General features: G+C 49.9%; 1 protein-coding gene across 9 annotated transcripts; it reads right to left on the bottom strand.

Moving 5' to 3' along the window:
* Positions 1-867: 867 nt before the first annotated feature.
* OCRL (OCRL inositol polyphosphate-5-phosphatase) lies at positions 868-20,840 on the bottom strand. Of its 9 annotated transcripts, XR_014945100.1 has the most exons (23): positions 20,564-20,839; positions 20,266-20,345; positions 19,444-19,482; positions 18,692-18,802; positions 18,005-18,125; positions 17,755-17,916; positions 16,800-16,901; positions 16,258-16,372; positions 14,648-14,764; positions 14,310-14,497; positions 12,763-12,874; positions 11,573-11,682; positions 10,500-10,635; positions 9,894-10,004; positions 9,448-9,613; positions 9,006-9,241; positions 7,588-7,673; positions 5,581-5,604; positions 3,616-3,735; positions 3,304-3,388; positions 2,735-2,862; positions 2,233-2,344; positions 868-2,133 (listed from the first exon to the last, which is right to left on the bottom strand). XR_014945100.1 is itself a non-coding variant. In XM_085544476.1 (22 exons), exons 1-22 carry the CDS (start codon positions 20,806-20,808, stop codon positions 2,009-2,011), a joined length of 2,742 nt encoding a protein of 913 aa, XP_085400602.1. In that variant the 5' UTR covers positions 20,809-20,836; the 3' UTR covers positions 868-2,008. The 9 variants fall into 9 exon arrangements, 6 of the variants coding, with proteins under 6 accessions (XP_085400602.1, XP_015715535.3, XP_085400606.1 ...); XM_085544476.1 differs by lacking the exon at positions 7,588-7,673 and having other exon boundaries at positions 18,692-18,799; positions 20,564-20,836; XM_015860049.3 differs by lacking the exon at positions 7,588-7,673 and having other exon boundaries at positions 20,564-20,836.
* Between the last annotated feature and the right edge of the window lie 34 nt (positions 20,841-20,874).

Below are 20,874 nucleotides of genomic sequence, written 5' to 3' on the forward strand. Positions count from 1 at the left end.
CCGGGTACCGCAGTACAGGGTTAGGATGTGCTGCTCCCACCCAGCGGCCTCGCGGCTGCCCTGGAAGGGGGAGGCCAGGGAGGTCCCCCCGGTTGGGCCGTGGCCAGCGGTGCTGGAGGAAAAGGCTCCTGGGCCGGGAGGACGAAGGAATCTCTGGCTCTTCCTGGCCTGGCCGGCTGCCTGCAGGCAGGTGGGGGCTGCCGGGCTGCACCGCGATCCCTGCGCTGCGCGCCGTGCCAGCCGCTCACCTGCTGCAGGAGGGATGAGGGTGGGTGCAGAGCCACGGGTACCCGCGCTGCCCACACTGCGCGGACATCAGCGCTACGGGACCCGGTTGTACTCAGTCCCCAAACCCGCTGCGGGACTCGGAGCTGCCAAGGAGCTGAACGGCCTCGAGGACACGCGAGCACAGCCCTCGTTGTATCCCTGGGGAGCCACGAGGCTTTGCGCCCGCTCCGGCATTTCCGCCGGCAGTGGCAGGAATGCGGCGGCCGAAGGAACAATACCGGCACCTTGCGCAGGGCCGGGGTCAGGAGCAGCTGCCCGGGCACAGCCCTGCGCTCAAGGAGCAGGCAGGATGCAGATGGAGATGACACCGGTGGCCGTTTCCTGCGGCAGGATGCGGCCAGCTTTCTCCAGCTCTGCTCTGAGATGCTGAGCCGGGAGGGCTGGGGGGGGGGGGGTTGGTGTTGTGCTGCAGTACAAACAGAGCTGTGCCCGCTCCACAACGTGGCATCAGGGCCAGGACAGGGGGAGGTGAGGGCCAGCACAGGCAGCAGCACTCGGGGCAGCTCTGTGCCATGGGATGCTGTAGCCCCCTGTGATGTGATGGGTACAGGTCTGGTCTGAGCTCCAGCCTGGCTGAACTGCTGCTTGCACAACCGAGATTTATTTGTAACAGACAGATTTCCAATAAATTATGTAATTTAAAAATAAAAAAAACAAAAAAAAACCAAAAAACCCCCAAATGAAACAAAAACAATAATAAGAGCCTCGAGGTCCTGGACCCCGGCTGCAGGGGAACGCAGGCAGGGGGATGTGACTGGGTATGTGGGTCTCAGGCTGAGCACAGGCACCCGCAGCTCATGGTGCAGGCAGGGCTCAGTGTCTGAGCAGGGACAGGCTCCCACTTGCAGCCCCCTTTGCAGTCCCTCAGCCCCAGAGGCCCCCCAGCTCCTGTCCTGCTACACTTGAGGCCCATTCTTACTCCTCTCCCTGTCAGGACAGATAGGAAGGCACCCAACATTGAACAAACCCCCAGACCTGCTCCTCAGGAAGGGCTGGGTCCTGCTCTGTGCCATGCCCCAGGGAAACCGTGTGCAGCCCATGGTGCTGTTTGATGCAGGCTCCTCTGCTCAGCCACCAGCACCACTGGCCCAGAAGGAAGCCAGGGAACAGGGGAAGGGAGAAGGGGGTGCAGTGCTCTGGTGCCAGAAACCCAGGGGCCAGGAATGACAAAGCCTTACCCACAGACAGGGAAACAGGAAAGAGGATACTGCACTAATAGAGGGAAGGGAGGAGGCCACGTGTCCACTAACTCTCCTGGCACAGTCCTTTTGTAGCACAGTGATGGTGTGTTGGGTTACTCAGTCTGCTGCATGGCTGAGGGTGGCACACACCTTACACCTGTAACAGCACAGAGCTCTCATGTCTGGCACCATGGGGACAACGGCTCCAGCAGTCTCCAAACTTCCCTGCAACGACTTCAGGGGGTGACAAGGAGAGAGAAAGCGTGGTGCAGGGAACTGGTGACACTAAGGGATGGCTGCTGGCACCATGCTCAGCTACCAGCAGAGCCACCCAGATCCGGGGGGAGAAAGCAGGAAGCTCCTGTCATGGATGGCAGTGCAATGAGCGTGCAGGTCCTCTGCAGAGTGGGGTACAGCAGCGGGAAGGAGAGCAGAGAGCTTCCCTCGCAACTGTAAACACGGCACTTAGAGTAGCTTAGAGCCTTCTGCCCTTCAGGAGCCACCAGTGGCACGGGGCCCAGTTTGGCAAGAGGCAGGAGTCACTCCTCATCCCCAGCAAGCAAGAAACCATAGAGGAAGTTGATGGCACGCTGGCGGTCCTGCTGGGTCTGCTTGGCCATCAGATTGGGGGGAGGCCGCAGGAGGAGGCTGGTGAACAAGGTGGCTGCAGAGGCAAAGTTACAGATAAAGAATGGAGACCTGAGAGGTGCCAGGAAGGGGATACATCCCAGGGAGAAGGGGATACATCCCGACATGGCCTTACCGATCATGGTGGCACTGACGTTGTTGTCTTCAGAGTATTTGAGCAGCTCTCGGAGGAATGAAATCAGGTACCGAAACACAGTGCGGTGGCAGCGAGGCAGCTGGGAAATCACCTGCAAAGAAAACACAGATGGGTGCATTGCTCCAGCCAGGAGCCCCAACAGCTGCTTCTAGGAGCTGCTCACAGTCCTTAGAGGAAGCAGAGGAACCGTGGTGCTCTGCAGGTGCTTAAGCTCTTGGGACCAGGGGAGGTTGTTTTAATCCCTGGGGCTATTCCTCATGTGCTCAGGGTGACACCATGCACACTTGAGGTCTCTTCAGAAGCCCCCAGCTTCCCCAGGATGGCAGCAGCAGCCTTCTGGTAGATGGGCACAGCCAGAGCACCCAGCTCACTGTACTCACCATGAACTGCCCCAGAGCATACCCTCCCAAAGCTCTGTGCCAGCCCATAGGAACAGAGTGAGCCCCAGCACTGAGCCAGAGCAGCAGGGAAGGCTCCACACCTGTCGGCAGAGCCGGCTGTCGTGAGAACAGTCGAGGCACCTCTGATACAGCTCATAGCAGATCACCGGCTCTGGCAGGGCCTCCAAGAAGATGAGGAGTGCTTCAGCCACAGAGTGGTTGCTGCCCGCTGGGCGGAGGGAGTCAAGCGGTACACAGAGCAGATGGACCACCCCCCCTTTCTGCCTTGCTGTTTGCTTAGCTGCTGCACCAGAGCCCTGCCTACCTAATTGCTTCCTAACACCACAGCCCTCTCTGCTCTCCCCCAACCATGTAAAACGCTATTCCATGCACCCTGCACTGCGTTTGCCCACCCCTGAGACCCTCAGCTCCAGCAGCCCCTTCTCCAGGCCGTGCTCCCCAGAAACCAGCTGTCAGTTCCTGCTCTCAGCACAGCCTCACAGCAGCTTCCCTGCAGCTGTTAGCCAGCCCAGGCAGAGGGCACCTCTGGGGTGCAGAGAAGAGCCAGACCTCCCAGTGGGACCCTACCACAAAAGCTTTCCCAAGGGAGATTTCACAGTAGAACCGAGATCCAGAAGGCTCTCGGGAATGCCATGCGCAGCAAGGATACGGATTGTCTCAGGGATACTGGTGTCCAGGCAGTCAATGATCTGCTGCAACTCCTCTTGCATGCCTGGAGTTTGAAACAGATCCTCCTGCCAAAGACAGTGGTGTCAGCACAGGGATGAGAAAAGTCACCTTCCTCATGGAAGCTGAGGGACACAGTGATTGCAGGGTGAGAAATGGTGCCCAGGCAACGCCTCAACCAGAGGGGAAAAGCCTTATAAACACCAAACTGGAGCTGATTTGCAGGTGCCACTGATATTCTGAGTCACCAAGCTCTCAAAAGCTTCCCGCTGCAGACAGAAGCCATCTCCCTCACCTGGTGGCAAGCATGTTTGTATAGGTGGTCCACCAAGAGCCAGATCTCCTTTGGCATCTGCAGTGGCATCTCACTTGCATCCTCACTGTTCAGGAAACTGATCTGCAGCACAGACTTCTCCTGGTGGTAAAGAGCACACAAGGTTACAGGGAAACCCCAGTCCCTCTGGAAGGGTCTTGGGATAGAGAGCCTGAAGGAGGGGAGAAGCAGCACCCAGGACTCACCTGGCCCTCCAGCAGCACAGAGACATCAGGACCCTGCCCCACTCCTTCCCACCACCCCACAGAACAGCCTGCTGGCCCGCCATGAAGCGGCAGATGACAGTCCCCAAAGCCACCAGCTCTCAGAGGACAAGTCCAAGTCATCGCTCCCACCAGCATCAGAGGATCGCAGCATAACGAGTCCTGCTGGTGCATTAGCTTCCACGTTTTAGTTTAAGCCCAGCTGATCTCCGGATACACACGTCTTTACTGACTCCTGCATACTCTGATGATGACACACGACTCTCAAACAGCTTGGTTTTCTGAAGTTTGCTTCCTGATTTTCCTAAGGAGAGGTGCCTGCAGAACACAGGCTACACCAACACCATGCTCATGTTTTCCTGCTGTACTCACGCGAAGCTGCTGAGGAGCTCAACTGCTCAGAAATCTCCACACATGGATCTTTAACAACATTTTCTTGCTTCATTTTATTCTCACATTACAATTGCTCACGTTCCCATGTGCTCCCAAGAAAATACCACACACTGTTCGCCCAAAGCACAATCAGCAAAGCCACCCAGAAGAGACCAACACAAGCATCGTAGAGACACCAGCAGAGAAACACCACAAGACCAAAATAAAGCACTTCATTTTTGCTGCTAGCTTCCATGACAACTGCAATCTCTGTCCCTGTGCACACAATCACCCGCAGCCTGCATGGGCTGGGTTTGCATTCCCTGGATTCGAGCCCCAGCAACACAGGCACTGGCCATGCTTGCCACATGGCACAGCACAGGCTTGCCCTGCACACCACTCAGTTTCAGCCCGCTGGGTCATGGCTACATGCCTGCCTCACCCATCCAGGCACACACAGGGAAGCTTCAGAAGCAGTTAAGCAAGCGCATTACTCACTACTTCCTTCTAAGAGAGAAAAGACAAGAGCTGTGGACCCTCCTTGAGAGCTAAAGGCTCTTCAACCAACAAGTCCCCACTGTGGGGCATTGTAGTGCTGGGGCCGAGCAGCAGAGCAGCACTCACTCCACCAGGCTGCCCTCCCGAGCGCTGCAGAGTCCTTCCCAGCTGCTGGAGCACACGCAGGGGAGGCTTGGGCTGTCCTTGAGCATCGGCTGGGCACCGAGCGCCCTCTCCTGCTGTCTGCGAGGAACATAAGGCATCTCTGCCTTCTCTCCGCAGGAAGCAAGATGCTCTGTGAAAGGATGCTCCCAGGAGGCACCCAAATCCTCCCTTCCCTGCAGCTAGGAAGGAGTGGCAGCCCAAGCACTGCTGCTGCAGGAAGCAGAGGAACATCTGCCTCCTGCAGGAGGGCACGTCAAGATGGAAAGAGCGTAGTATTGCAGTTGATTAGTTCAGCCCTTTCCCCACATCTGGTAAGGCTGCCGTGGTGAACCCATCCTGTATGCATGGTTAGAGCTAATTCACACACGTGACAGCTCACCAGCCTTTGCTGGAGGCATTCACTACTGCTGCCTGGATCAGGAGGCGTTTTGTTTGTTTGGTTTTGCCCATAGCAAATTTGGTGAGGTTTAAGCAGCTCAGTTGGGCTGGCCCAATCTTGTCTGTGGGGTCACTTTGTGCTCCTATGTGTTCCCTTCTATTCTGGGCCCACAGTTGCGCTAAGAGGCTTTGCTGGAAAAAGCACTCCCTCTGGACCCACCTCCCCTTCCCTTTCAAGCAGAAACCCAACTCTCATTCTTTACAAACAAGTCATCAAGAAGCAGACTTCCCCAGCAATCGATTGCGTTACCTTTTCTAAGAAGCTGTCTTCTCCCTGAGAGCAGTGGGAAAGAGAGGAAAAAGTATCATTAAGAGAGAGAATGCGTTCTCACGTTAAGCAGACACGTAGTAGGCATTATGAGCACCCACCGAACGCCAGCTCCTTCACACGTTTTGCTGACACGGCCAAAGCTAAACCTACAGTAGGAGATTTGCCTGCCAGTTAGCAGAAATCCTGCTCACATGATGCACAGCTTCACCAGGATTTCTGTGAACTCCTCAAAGCAGCCCTGCAGCAGCGCTGCTCACTGCTGAGCCATGGGCAGATGAAAGATCTCAGCCAGGAAGAAGTTCCCTTTCTTGAATCTGCCCTGTCGGAAATAGATGTCCCTGTATTATTTCAGCCATCCTCTCCTGTGACCAGGCCAGAGAGAAAACATACACCAGGCTAAATCTGTACTTCTGACTGTGTGGCAGCTGTGGAGCTAGCAGGCCCCCTAAGCAGCTTTGTGTATAGTCAGGGAAACAAGCGTTTGTGCTCAAAACCCCAGGCTGCTCGTCTGTCTCAATCTAATAGCATTAGTACACTGCACTGAGGAGCATGCCAAAGCCCCTCCAGGCTGCACGTCCAATCCCTCAGCCAACGCTGAAGCAGTGTCTGCTCAACAGTGCCGTGCTGGCTGGATGCTTAAGACACTGCTTAGGGGACAGCAGGAGAGGAAGCAAGCTACATTTTGGCAGATTGACCTCTCAGGTTGCGAGCAAACAAAACATTCAGGGGCTGAGCTGGATACAAAGCTACAGCAGCCACGGTGCAGGACATGCCTGGTAGGAGCAACTCTTTTGCTCCTCTGCCACTTGTACTGTGCCTGCTTCCTTTGGAGACTTGCTGTGTTTGAACACAACTAGGACAGATCAGCCCCCTGCAGAGAGCAGCTTGCTCCAAAGATGAGATAGCACAGGATCTTCTTTCAAGGCACCAGTCACACCTGCAGTCACAGGCTGAGGACAGCACAGAGCCACACTGCACAGAAGCATGGCTAGTTTGGTAAGTGGATGAGTCATGGCAACAGCCTCACTGCCACCTCCCTGCCTGCCTGTCCTGCTCCTTACCTCTCTTCCTGGGGCATTCAGCACAATTAGCTCCATGAGACTAACATGCACCTGAAAAAGACTTTTCAAGAGGCTTCTTAAAGTCTACAGAAGGACACCAAGAAAAAAAATAAACAAACCCAGAGGAAGAGATGCTAATAGTGAAAACCCAAAAGCAGGATGCTCAAGTGGCAGCAGCTTCTCCTGAGAAAGCCAGGAGAATAATTTCTAAACACTCCCACCTTCACTTTGCTATCCTGCACCAAGCTGCCTCTCACACCTTCATTGACCTGCACTCTCCAAATCTCCCTCTGCTGAAGATAATGGTTTTGCCAGGCCAAGAAAACTGCCTGATGCGGTGAAGCCCTCATGCCATGTAGGTGCAAGATAAAGAATGTTTAATATATAAATAACACACTGCCTTCATTGCACTGTCTAAACGTTTGCTGAATACGTGTAACTGGAGCAAAACACCTCTGGGCTGTGCAGTGGTTAACACACTCACCATTCTCCCTTGTAGAAAGTGCTTGTCTTTTCCTGTCTCCAAGAATTTCTCAGCTCACAGGTAAGATCAAAGACAACAGGCCTGAAATAGCTCTAGCATGACACTAGCTTTATAATCTAAGTGACTAAACTTGGCTTTGGGCTGTGACACATTTTATTCCTTCAGTCTGCTTAACAAGTTCCAGCTGAAGTACTGCTGTCAAAGTGACCTCACTGAGTGAAGAGACTGCTGCCTTCCTGCAGATACTGGGGCAGAGTGCTTTTGTGTTTCACTCTTCTCTGATTGTTTTGCTTCCTGTACTTCTCTGTGTTTCATTGAATAACACAAGAAGGAAATCTAGAGGTAATGGGAACTGAAGAGGTGTCAAAGAACAGTTAGACAGAAGAGCAACAGTGCGTATCCAAGAGGCCAGAAGCTAAGAGGCCAGGCCTGAGTTCCTACCCATTGAGGAAGAAGTCAGCACTGAGCACTGAGGCTGAGAAGTCACCAAGACTGACAAGAAGCTCCAGACCAAGTCTGAGACATTTCTAAAAAAAAAAAAAGGGATGATTAACAGCTGAATCCTGAAAAGCATGAGGAGCTGGAGGGAGGCCTGGATTAGTTGCTTGAACTGAGGAGGCAAAAAACCTATCTTGCCACCTGGATTCTCCTTAGCCTAATCTTGTGATTAAAAAAAAACATTTCTATGTTGGGCCAGGGAGAAAAGTGGATGTTTACTAGAAAGGGAGGGAACTGGAAGAGTCAGCAAGGGTGGGGCAGCTACTAAAGGGAAGAAAAAGGAGCTTAAGCCAGCAGGAGTGGAAGCTGTCAAATCTACAGATGTGAGTAAGCAGCAGCTCACCAGACAAAGAAATGAATGGAAGGACAAGACTGTAATGTATGAGAAGAGAGGACAGCTATAAGACATCAGAGAGACTGAAAGAACTGCCCTAACTGTTCACATGAACAGAATATAAATGGCATTCCTGGCTGAACAGGAATGGATAAGTAGACTAAAGCTCAACAACTGCTAAACTGTGCTGAAGCAAGGCCAGGAAAGACCATGAGAAAAGATGAATGAAAACAGGCTGAAAACAAGTATTAATCCCCAAAAACTGGATGTAAACCCAGAAATAGCCACCAGGTACCAAAAAGGCAAAGGATGATGAGGGATGATGATGTGCACAAACATACCTCCTCGTACACATACAAGTGGTTCCAGAAGTGTGTACATTAACACTAGGGACTGGTGAAATTTAGGGAAATTAAGAGTTATCTCTGCACTGCAGAAGAGCTTGATCACAGTGGTTAGCGTGACAGGAAGTGACTAGAGAGGTTTGCAGGACTGGCCATTTGCTGAGCTGTAGCCATCAGCTTACTTAACAGCACCAAGTTCCTTTCTTCAGCCCCAGTCCTGCCTGTTCCTTTCCGTATGCAATGCAAATACCACAGCTGTCCAGAAGGAAAAGGATCCTGTAGCCCTCTCCATGCCATCTCAGAAGAGAGTATTTCAGTCATACAGCTTATAGCACATCAGTGTCACTCAGCTGAACATGCCAGCACTGACAGGCAGCAATGCATACACTGGGAGATGGGATCATTATTCTGTCTCATCACCACGTAGCATTTAAGATTCGGTAGAAGAAATCACAGATCAAGTACAGGTTACCAAAAGCCACTGGTGGTGGAAGGAAATCACAAAAAACAATCTCATGCTTGGGAAGAAGTAAAATAGCTAAGAGCCAGCACAGCTGACCCAAGCGGAAGGCATTACTCCTGCTTTTAGAAGGGAGTATGTCCTCTCCCTGCTAAGAGAACCGCAGGGTAAATAGGACATGCCCACTGACAGCAGCCTGTGCTCCAGGAATAATGCTGCTTACCAGGTCAATGAGTTTGGTGACTGGAACTTCCCGGATGGGTTGTCTCATTCGGCACAGGGCCTCCAGAGAGGTGCCAAAGCAGCTGGGCAGGTAGCTCCCACTGATGGTGAGGAAATAGTCCTTCCCTCTGTCCAAGTGAAGGACGAGAATATCCTCAATTTTATCCTCGCCTGAGTTCAGCAGGGTTACGGAGTCCTTACTGACGTACACGTCCAGGGAGATGTCCACACTCTCATCTGCAACAAGCAGCAGCTTGCATCAACAGAGACACACTCCTCACAGTGACAAAACCATACACAACAGGGAGAAGGGCCACAAAATTGAGCAGAAAGACCAAACAAGGATGATGGTGGGAAGGGTGAGACCCAGGAAAGAAGGGAAGGACTGATCAGAGATGGGATGGCAACCTGCACCAACATGCTGCACCAGCAGCAAAACTCACTTGGCTCCAGGAAACCATCACAAGGCTCAGCCCGAAGCCAGGGCTTACAGTACTGCTTGTCGCTGAGCTTTGGAATGAAGGAGAAGTGACAGGGAACCTGTCCATTGTTGGTTATCTGGAACTTCTGCTTCTGCAGCTGCCGGAACTTCACGTTCTCAAAGTGAAACTGCAAAGAGAGCAGAAAACAGATCGCATTAGTAGTGAGAGAATGCACAGACATGCCACCCAGGCCTTCATCATGGCAGCCTGCGGCCTACAAGCCTACACAATGCGGAACTTCTAAGAGAAGATCTGTCAAGAAGGCAAGGTAAGACATTCCTTCTAATCTAACTTCTGATCACAAGGTAACAGATACATTTCCTACAGTTCAGTTTGGTGAATGAAATCTAGCACTTCTGAAGCTGATGTGCTTGGGAAGTGGACGGTGATTTGGATTTCATCCTCACTTCTCTCCTGCTCAGCTCCAGCGAAGGAAGAAAGTCATTCTCCATCCTGTCCATCATGCGGACAATATCTTCAAACACCTTTCGGTATCTCTGCTCATCCACAATCTTTACCTGTGGAAAATCAGAAAATGCTCAGCTAAGCTTCTGATCAGCTTTCACAGGAACTCTTATGGGGTGTTTCTGGGCAACGGGTCATGCTACTAGGAAATTGCTGGGGGTGGTCTCCTTAGGACAGTATTAACATCTTGCTCATCATTCTCCAGTCTATACCCCAGAAAATAAGTAGAATTATTAAAGCAGCCAATAAGACTACTTTCTTCCCTATTACATAACTACAGCTGCTAAGGTAAAGGGCAGCAAACACCTGCAGCACTTTACACACCGGGGCTACACAGCACACAAAGACTACAACTGCTGTTTGCTCTGTACAGGCTGGCATGGCTGCCAGGTAGCAGCACACCTATGGAGTGGACACACTTCATTTGTTATTTTCTCTGTCCTCTTGTCACAGCGTTCACAGCTGTGCCTTGGCTACAAGGCCACCTCCTGAAGGAACACATGACAATACTGAGGTCCTGCCCTCCCACAAGAGAAAGAAGTTGTTACCCCAATGTGGAAAAGCGCGCTGACTGGCTTGTGGTCACTGGTCTTCAGGTCCATATGACTGCGATAGTGGAGCTGATTGATGTTCCCACCCCTCCAGAGGATTCGGTCACACCACGCTGGCACACGACACTTTCCACTACAAGGAAACACAGGTTAACAAAGGAATCCAACAGTTCTAATAAACATTCAAGCAGTTCCTCCACCTGGCCAGGCATCTCTCCCCGCCTCTACAACCAATGAGCACATCAGCAGTGATGGAATGAACTCCCACACTTCCCCCAGCTGGAATGTTATGGGATTTCTGCTTTCTTCCCCTTCCCTCTATGGTAGATAAAATCCCTTCCAGCATCAGGAAACTATGACCACAAACAGCACTGTTTCCACAGCCTGAGCCTACATGCAGCAGGACCGAAACTGCACTCGCTTCTTCTGCTCTGCTACCCTTCTGCACATTATAGCTTGATCCATCACCCACTACTTCCATTAGGAAAAGTCTACTCGGTTACTATTATTACGTTACAAAGTCTGAATCCTGGGTTTTCCTTCTCCAGATTAACTGCAGTACTGATTCATAAGCAGGGGCAGAGTAAAATCTGATTGCTGTATGGTTTGGAACACATTCTTTAGACTTTCTCAATTTACAGCAAGTTTCTGCAGCAGATACATAAACATTTGTGGGAAGCACAAAGCAGACAGCAACAAGGAGGAACCCCTGCTGCTATCCCAAGGTAGCCATCCCCGCGGGTGTGCAAGTCAGGGGACAGAAATGACTCACAGAGAGCATTCCTTCCTCTCCAACTCCTTTTATGCTGTTTGTCTCTGGTAGCAATAAAACCACCTCCAGTGCAGAGGCATCTGTGAGTTTAGTTTACCTTCCTTCATGTATTGGAATCACAACAACTGAGGTTTAAGGCACGTGTCTGCTCAGTGTGCACTGGATGGGTAGGGAAAGTAGGGAAGACAAAGCAGTACAAACATGCTTGTGCCCTCCAAACACCACTGAAAGGCATTTCTACCTTTAAGAAGCAGGAAAACACCTTTTGCAAGGAAATGTCAATTAGCAACAAGTTTACCTGGAGTCCCAGCGATCTGTTTTAGAGTCATATTTATATGTAGGGATGAATTTAATCTCTCCCTCGATGAAATCTGCAAATGCTTTCTTATGAATACGCTGAATATTCAGCTAGAAGCAGAAAAAGGTCATTTTTCAGAACCAAACCAAAGAACCAGATGAACAAAACCAAACCCTAATTCAAACCACCCCAAACAACCCCAGCAGAATCCGAGAACAGATCAACAGACAGAGCAACAGCAACACAGGATTTACCACAGATATCCCAGAACTGCCTCTCAGATATTACACCTTTAGCAAAGGTCAAAATTCAACACACTAGTGGGGTGTTTTCCAAACAGACTGAACACAGCCAGGAACAGTGCTGCTTGCCACACCACACAGGGAAATACTAATTGTTCCACCTGTGCTAAATGCCTGCATCAGTTTTCAGGCTTAAGCATCACCATCATTAATATTTCACTGTCAATTGTTCAGCAAAAGCATCCAGAACTGTGCTCAGATGACAACCTGGCACTGCCTCCCTTTCCTCTTTTACTCTGCTGCAAAGCTTTCTAGATTTTGTTCTCACAAAAAAACCCAAGCTGCAGTTGTTTCCAGCCTGAAGCTCTGCAGTACAGCACAACTGAGTGAGCTACAGGACAGAAACAATCAGATTTGTTGATAAATTGTGTGTCAGAGATGCCATTACATTATATTTGTTCACATTTCACAGGTAGAATCCTTCATCTCAAAGACACATCTGGTGCTGTCTTGCATTCCAGCACACAGCAAAGAAACACCAAGTTGGGGAAGACCACAGCACAGAATTTATATCAAAGTGGCTGAGCAGCCAAGTCATGGTCTCTAAATCAATACCTTTTCCAGGACACTGACTATAAGAGCTGCTGTTGCTGTTACAAATTCCTGTGTTCCAGCTTACAGCATGTCTTTACAGGAGACATCTTCCAACAAGACTCAAAAACACTTCCATAGCAATTGTCTGAGTCAAAGCTAACCCCAGCACTGTGTACAAGCTAGTTTGGTTTAAGGGGCTGATGGCACCAAGACACTCAGAGCTCTACTAGGTTCTAGCATCACTGCCTATAGACACTTATTGTAGAGAGCCTGCCAGCTCCTCCTAAGCACAGGCACAACGTGAACCAAGATGACCTCACAAGTACGGAGCAAACAAAGGTGGAGTTTACTGACCTGGTCGTACATCAGCAACTTCTGAAGCTCATTCTTACTGATAAGGCTTTTCACTTCATTGGCATCAGGGATACAAAGCCTGTAGTTCAAGTCTCCTAGCCAGATGACAACACTGAAAACAAACATGGAAAAGAAGAGCCAGGAGTCAGTATCACAAACCACCCAGGGAACAAGGGGTGGGTAGGAGAACTGGCTGCTGGTGATTAACACCAAAACACACAGAAGAAAACAGGAAACATGAAAGACTGAGTTTGATGGTAGAAATTTCTAGTGGCATCTGTCCCACCCCTCCTGTTGCTCCTTTACAGCATCTCCTTTGGAATCCCACATGAGACTGTAGACTTGGTTTAATGAGAAATACTAGAGTTTGCCTCAGGCTGAAAATAGCCTTTGAGATCATCATCAAATCTTAAATGAAGCAAAACCCACCTGTCTCACCAAGGCTTCAAAACCTCCCAAGCTACACAAAGTCCACCTGGTACTCAGACTCCTCCTGCATACAAAAGGTGACAACCACAGAACTCGCTCCTGCTTGTTAACCAGTTACACAGGCTTACATGCACATATCTACATGCTTGCAGCCCATGCCATACACCATGGTTCTACCAGTTTGTTTCCCACTGCCTTTCTTTCAGATCAGAACTTAACTCCCACAGAGCACAGACTGACTGATGCACAATTTGCAATAGCATGGCTACGCTCCCTTTAATTTTATGATCTCTAGAATGTTTCTGTCTTATCTTATCTACCGGCCCTATCTCATCAGTACCTGCTCTACTCTGCTCCCATTCGAGTTTCCAAACAATTCCACATCCTGCCAATATTCTCTCTTTAACCCATAAAGGTTTTGTTCAAGGATTAAAATCTATCCCTCCATTTAGTATCAAAGCTCTTCCTGTCTACAACTAAACCCTAACTTTTCCATTGGAGATTATCAAGGACAATCCAACACTTGCCATTTTGAATGGCTTAATTATTAACTACAAAACTATTGTTAGTTCGTAGCAGGCTTGTGAAAAGCTAATGTATATGCTTTGTTGTACTGGTGATAGGGCTTGGTTTGGATCATACAGCACCACTGTCACTCCATAACAACAAAAAAAACAAGTATTGCCTGCATGCCACTGGATTCACTTAAACTAAAACAGCAATTGTAAACACCCATTATACAGAAACAGCCTAAAAAGCACAAACTCTGCCCATCCTGCAATCCCTTTTCTTGCCATATTCATATTCTATTTACTACCACGATAAAACCCACCACGTTTTCAAGCCCCATAATACTCAGCCACTGACTCAGAAATGCTGCTTGCTTGAAACAAGAACATTATACATGAGGAGAACACCATTACAGAATGCATGAGTGACTGCAGAGAAAGGTGACCTGGCAGCTTGGCTGCAGGTGCTGTAGCGCACCAGGTGCCTTGGTATTCTTAGTTACACTGTTAAATAAGCCTAAAAACTGAGCAAAACTTCCTGCTGCAGTGATTTTGGCTTGATCTCTGTTATTGAACACCACTTCAAGCAAGGAAGACAGCAAAACTCACTCGTGTTTCATGATGTTGTGCTGAGGTAGGGTACCATCAGGGGTTACAAAGCTCATCCGGGCACAGATATCCTTATAATCCTGATTCCTCCGCTCAAAGTCCTCCACGTGAGCAGCCAAGTGGGAATTGACAATGCAGAAGGTGGTGTTGTGGAACACAAACCGCACCGCCACGCCGCCCTTGTTGCCCTGGGCAGAACAGGTGTCAGTGGTTGTTAGAAGAGAACGCACATGAGGCATCGGGGGAACACAGGGATGGCACAGCGATGAGAACAGGATCAGACTGTGCCATTTCTTGCATGGGTACACAGAAGCAATAGACTGGCCTCGGTGACTCACCATCTTTCCGATGATTCCGGTGCCCACAGACTCTGTCACGACCTCTCTGATGTTACTCAGCTGATCCTTCCTAGCAAACACGAGCAGCATCATCCCAACTAGACGGACCATTTGCACCTGCAAAAATAAAAGCAAATCTGAGTTTCCAGAAGGGCAGTGGTAACACATATCCCATCTGCCTGCTCTGCCTGACTTCTCTGTCCCTCTCAGTTCCTCATTATGTTTTGTACTCAACCCATGCTTGCAACAGAGCCCAAAGGATACTCCTGTCCTACAGTTAGCTTCTGGAAGACAATCCGTCATCTCCCAACAGCCATCAGCAGCGCTGAGCTCACCACGTTTCCCACTGTGGTGTTTCCCTACAAACACTGTTGCAGGGTAACAGAAACTTCACAAACGCACAGCAGTTTTGTCTCTAATGCAAGGAGTCTCCTTCTGGAGCCAAGAAGTTCTCAGCTGAGGGATAAGCTCACAGGAGCTAACACAGTACTGGTGTGCACTCCCAGAAGGGACTACAGGTCTGCTGATGACTCTCTGGTACATTAAGGCCAGGATACTTTGTGGCCCACAGTCTCCCTGTGCTGTCTAAATAAGCCTTGGGTCATCACCTTGAAAACCAGTGCTGAGCATGGCCTGCACACTCACCTGAGAGGCACTAAGATGTGCTGGGATTAAGCCTACATAGCGAAGGAAGAAGCTGAAACCACAGAAATAAATGGGAAGAGCCAGAGAACTCAGCACACTCTGCAGGAGTGACATTCACATGCAACCACAAAGGCTTATCTATGGTTTCAGCCATTGCTCTCTGCCTGCAGGCATATCCTCCCCCTTTTGCAAGGGTGGAAGAAGTTTGCCTAAAAGCTCATGTAACACAAAGGCAAAGGAACATCAGCCTCTTTGCAGTTCCCATTGTGATCCCTAACTCCTTCATCACGAGCTTCAGTTCAGTGAGATATTCCCTTTTCCTGCTGTCACCTGTAACCCACGGCTCTGAGCTCAACACAGAACAAGCAGCACAGGGGTGTGACAGCGAACACACGGGCCAACAAGGAAAGGGAAAGCAGCTCATGCAAAACAGTCTGAGAGATGAAATACAATGGTTTGTTTCAAAGCAATCAGAGCAAAGAGCAGGTGCCACAACTGAACCAATTCTGCCTCAAGGTAGCAGCCTCCAGAACATTTCTCCTCACAGATTATTCCATTCCTTCAGGGAGAAACTATTCATTTCATTCCCCAGCTCAAGACACACCTTGTTTCTATACAATGGTGGGAGAGTAACACAAAGAAATAACTTGAACCTGCTGCTACGGTTTTATTGAGCATACTAATTCCTTGAAATCTACCTCTTATTTTATACCTATTTTCATCCTCTATCTTTACTAATTTCTGCTTCTAAATACAGCATTCCCCTACAACAACAGGACAAGCAGACTTTCCAGATGCAGCTCAGCATATCTGGCACACAGACAGGTAGGCAAACGCCAAGCACACATCCTTCATTCCTCCAATCTGCTTTTTGGGTCAGGTGAGGAAATGGGAAACCCATTTCTACACTCTTTCCAGTAATTCCAACCCTCTGACAGCCCCCCATACCACCCAACAGAACTCACTTTCTTATACTTAGCCTGAGGGTGCAGGGACCTCTCCACAGCAGCCAGCCATTCCTGCTCCTTTGCAGAATCAAAGTAGAAAAAAGCCTCCGTGCTGAGGTCCAGCTCCTGGAATCTAAAACCAAGCCAACTTAGCAGAAGTGCAGTGTGCCACAGATCATTCTCTACAGGAAGGTCCAACGTGAAACCTTCATGAATCTCTCTTCTTGGTAGAAAAACCTCATTCTCTGTTCCTAAAGCATCAGCGCCTCTGAGACCCTACTGCAACAAATACAGGAAACTCCTCTCTGCAAGAAGCATGACTTCTGATTGAGGACAGCCAGAGAGCTCTGGGGACACCCCAAGTAAAATCTCTTTTGCTACATGACAGTAACCTCTTGTTTAACTTGACACCCTGCCTCAACCAAATGGCAGTTCTCCTTTAGAAAACTCAGCTTTGTGGAACCTCTGAGAACACAACAGAAGCTTCAGATAAACACAACACACCAGTACCAAGTAGGAAACCTGGCACTGTAAGTAAATACAAGGTAATTGCTCCTCACCCAATGCAGTAGAAGTCGGGAGGCTCTGTGTCACATACCAGCCAGGGTTCCAAGCCACTGTCTGGAGACTGACCGTTCACATTCCATGTTCCCACAAAAAATCTACAATACAAAAGCAGCTGAACTGTAAGAAAACACAATAACCAGTGCACGAGCCCAGTATTTCCAGTGTACACAAAACAGTATCCAGGCTGGGAGAACACATGAGTAATCTGTGCACAGGGTAATGCCAACTATGGGGTAACTGAAAATATTCCTAGGCTTGGCTCATCTCCAGTGACACCAAATTTGCAGAATGCTACAAAAACAAAAGACATTTCAATGGGGCCAGCGAACATCTGGCTCTGTTAAAATCGTGTTGTGTGGGATGATGCTAAGGCTGTGCAGTGAGACAGCTCCCTTTTTTCTCCTTCTGCCAACTGCTTCAGTCTTACTAGAAGGTCCCGAGATCTGACACTCACAAAGGGAATGACGCAAAAGGAGAAGCTGTATTGCAGACAATTCTTTTCAGTCTGCACAAATCCCTGTTCAGGCACCCAAGCCAAGTGGGGATAGGACTAGGGGTAATGGGATGAAAGTACAGCATAGGAAGTTCTGCACGAATGTGCAGAAGAACTTCTTTACATCGAGGGTGACGGAGCACTGGAACAGGCTGCCCAGGGAGGTGGTGGAGTCTCCTTCTCTGGAGATATTTAAGACCTGCCTGGACGCCTACCTGTGTGACATGGTGTAGGGTGCCAAAGCCTGCTTTGGCAGGGGGGTTGGACTCAATGATCTCTAGAGGTCCCTTCCAACCCCTACAATTCTGTGATTCTGTGTGATTCTGTGATTCTGTGAAGCTCGCAATGCATCTGCAGTTGTCAGATCTCAAACCCGGGCTGGATTTGAGCTCACAGAAGAGATTACAAAGTCTTGTCACCCTCTCTGCACAGTGCTGTCTAGTCACAGCTCTAACCTGAAGTTCTCAAGGTTGACGTATTCCTTCTCTCTCTTTGCAAGCACGTGTTTGATGAGGCCTTCTCTTTGTCCTGAATGGGTGTTGGGTAAAAACATTTTGCGCATGGTGTTGGTTACTTTTGGCTGGTCTCTTGATGTACCTTCTCTCTCTCGTTGAAACCTCAAAAGGAAGCAAGAGCAGAATTAAAACTGGTTCTGCTGTCGAGGAAGAGAAGGGAAAAAGGGAAGAGATTCACCATGCCACTTACTGCCTACTTGGAGGCACAGGAGGAGGTGGGGGTTCCCGGCGAGAGCCTGCTTGGTGGTTTTGCATGTTTCTTTTCTTCTCTAGGCTTAGAGCATTGAAGTCATCCTCAAACCCCAGAGCTCCTATAAAGAAAAAGCCAAGCAGGATACCATGAAAAACAATTTAATACAGCTCAGAACAGAAAAAGGAAGGAATGTAGCTCCACGGGAAGCGAAAGAACAAATGATAACAGCAATACACCAGCTCTGATAATGCAGAAAATGAGTGACAGGGTCAAGGCAAAACAGAACTTTAACACATGCAAGCCAAGGCACTGAGAGGAGACAGCACTCAAGAAGGAATGAACAGACCAGGGCAACAGAATCAGAGGACAAAGATGCTTTGTTTTGCATGGGATACAGTGAAGTAAGGAAATGGTACAGTAGGCAGAGTGCCAAATGCAGCATCAGTCACAGCACCCTGCCACCAAGGGCCCAGTCATACACACATCACAGAGTATGCAAGGGTGACAGCCACTTCAGCACTTGGAGAAGAGGCCTGCAATAGACCTGGGAGGTTCTTCTCCATCTGATGCCAGCTGGCTGAGTCCTTATGTTCAGGCAGAGAATCTTTTAACTGAGCTGGAAAGCCCTATCAGATACTGCTGGTGGCCTGAGGATTTCAGGAATACAGCGATAACTCTGCTTACCTTCCTGTATGCTCTGCACTTCCGAGAGGAACCCCAAGCAATGCTCCTCATCAGGGATTTCAAAGAGCCTCTCAGCTGTCTTGTCACCCTGTATCCGGATCTTGCAGCCTGCTTCAGGCATAAACACAAACTCACAGTCAGGTCTGCTTGACAGATGTTATGCCCTCAGAGCCAATAGAATTACTCCATATTCTCTGAGCTCTTCAATGGAAGGTAACATTCAGATACTGTTTCTGATGGCAATTTGCACCTTACCAAGTTTTGCAGCACTTCAGAGCTTATCCCACCTGCAATACCACCAGTTACGTTTTCCTGTTTTTAGGAAAACTTTTCCCCACTGCTATCTCACAAAGAAGAGCTCTAAAAGTACTAAGAAGGCACTGAAAGGGAAAGCAGAATGAGTGAGTAGAGAGAGCTGCCACATGCACACCATTAAAGGCAGATAGCAACTGGGGCTCAAGATCAGGTCAAAGAAATGGAAGGGAAATGAGAATGGTTCTAAAGCCAATTCAGGGCCTCGAGACGAGATTTAAGAAGTTAAAGTTTAACCAACTGCCAATACTTTTATTTGGGCAGTTAAGACCGTGTCGTGACAAGTGGATGCCTATAAAAGCCAGAAAAGACTTGAGGACATACAACCCCTTCCTGGTCCAAGGACACAGTGTATGGAGGCAGGTAAAAGAAGCACTCATTAGTGCCCAAAACAGGGCACAGTTTCCTGAAAGGAGCTTAACACACGTTATAAAACTTACTGTTTGTAGCTATATCAATCAGCAGAGTTTCTTCTGCCTCTGGAAGAGAAGAGGAAAAAGCACTGAGACTTCACCTTGAATACTGTGGGTAGCGCATACTCAAAAAAGCACATTGCTTGCTTCTAGCCACAGAAGTCCTAGGAAAGGAAGAAACACCTCTGCTACTAATAACAGCTACAGCAGAAAGAATGGCACATCTGGACAGCTTGGACCATCAAACTGTCACAGGGGGGACTGCTGATATTCAGAGCTCTTACAGATCTGGACAGTCATAGCACCTTTGTGAAACACCAGTCTGGCAATGAACTTGAAAGCTTCTCTTACACAGCAAAATGATGGCCAGAACTACACCGAGTTATACGGAAGGTTATAAACTAAACCAGGAGAAGATGCTGAACAAGCATTTCGCCCAGGGGCAATGTTCTTCCTAGACAACACCTTGAGTTATTTCCCACTCCACGTGCAGCTGTTTGGACCTGGCAGTTTATGGAGGTTTTGAACGAAACACCCAGGAATCATCTCCCAGCTGCTGCCAGCACAGAAAAGCATGCAGAGCCTGGCAGGCAGTGAGGTGAACACACTGCTGAGAGCTGCTGAGTTCTGTGCCACCTGAACCCATCGGGTCCTTGCAGGTGTGCTGAGACAGGGCAGCCCCGCTCAGGTGTGGAAGGCACAGGAGCCCATAAACCACAAGTTTTACTTCCAGGGGAAGCATGAAGTCTACACAGATCCTGAGGTCAAGAGAAACCACGAGATTCCGTTTTCGCCAAAGAACGGCAGTGGATTTGGCTGCCACAAAGAGCCCGCTGCGGGAGTCCGTACCTTGCACGCACTTAAAGCGGCTGTTGATGGGAATGTAATCCGGCTCTGAGTTTTCTCTCTCCTGCGAGTGGATAACTATCCTGCAGACAGAGCGAAGCCGTATAAAACACCGGACCTACCCCGTCCCCGCAAGCACACGGCTGTTAGCGCAGCTATAAAGGCTGTTAGCACACTATAAAGGCTGTCAGCACAGCTATAAAGGCTGCCGGGAGCAGCACGCCCACCGCCCGAGGGACGCCCCGTCAGCGCACCCCACAGTACAGCCACCTCAGGCCCGGCCCGGCACTACCGCACTCACCCGTAGCGGCCGCCCCGCCGGGCCAAGCTCAGCACGCACGGCTCCCTCCGCCCCGCCCGCAGCTCAGCGCCGAGCAGACCCTGCGCCGCCGCCTTGTCCCCCCGCCGGCCCTGCCCCCCGCCCGGCCGGCTCCTCCCCGTCGGCCCCGGGCGGCTCCCGGTGCGTTCGGCGAGGCCCCAGGCCGCGGCGGGCGGCTCCATGGCGGCGGCGCCTCCGTCTCCCGGCGACCCCGCACCGCCCCTCATGCGGAGAGCGGAGCTCCGAGTCACAGCGCCCCCTGGCGGCGGGAGGACCGCTCAGCGCCGATTCAC

Source organism: Coturnix japonica, chromosome 4 (assembly GCF_054131305.1).
Source record: "Coturnix japonica strain WE chromosome 4, WE-NBRP24, whole genome shotgun sequence".
Lineage (NCBI taxonomy): Eukaryota > Metazoa > Chordata > Aves > Galliformes > Phasianidae > Coturnix > Coturnix japonica.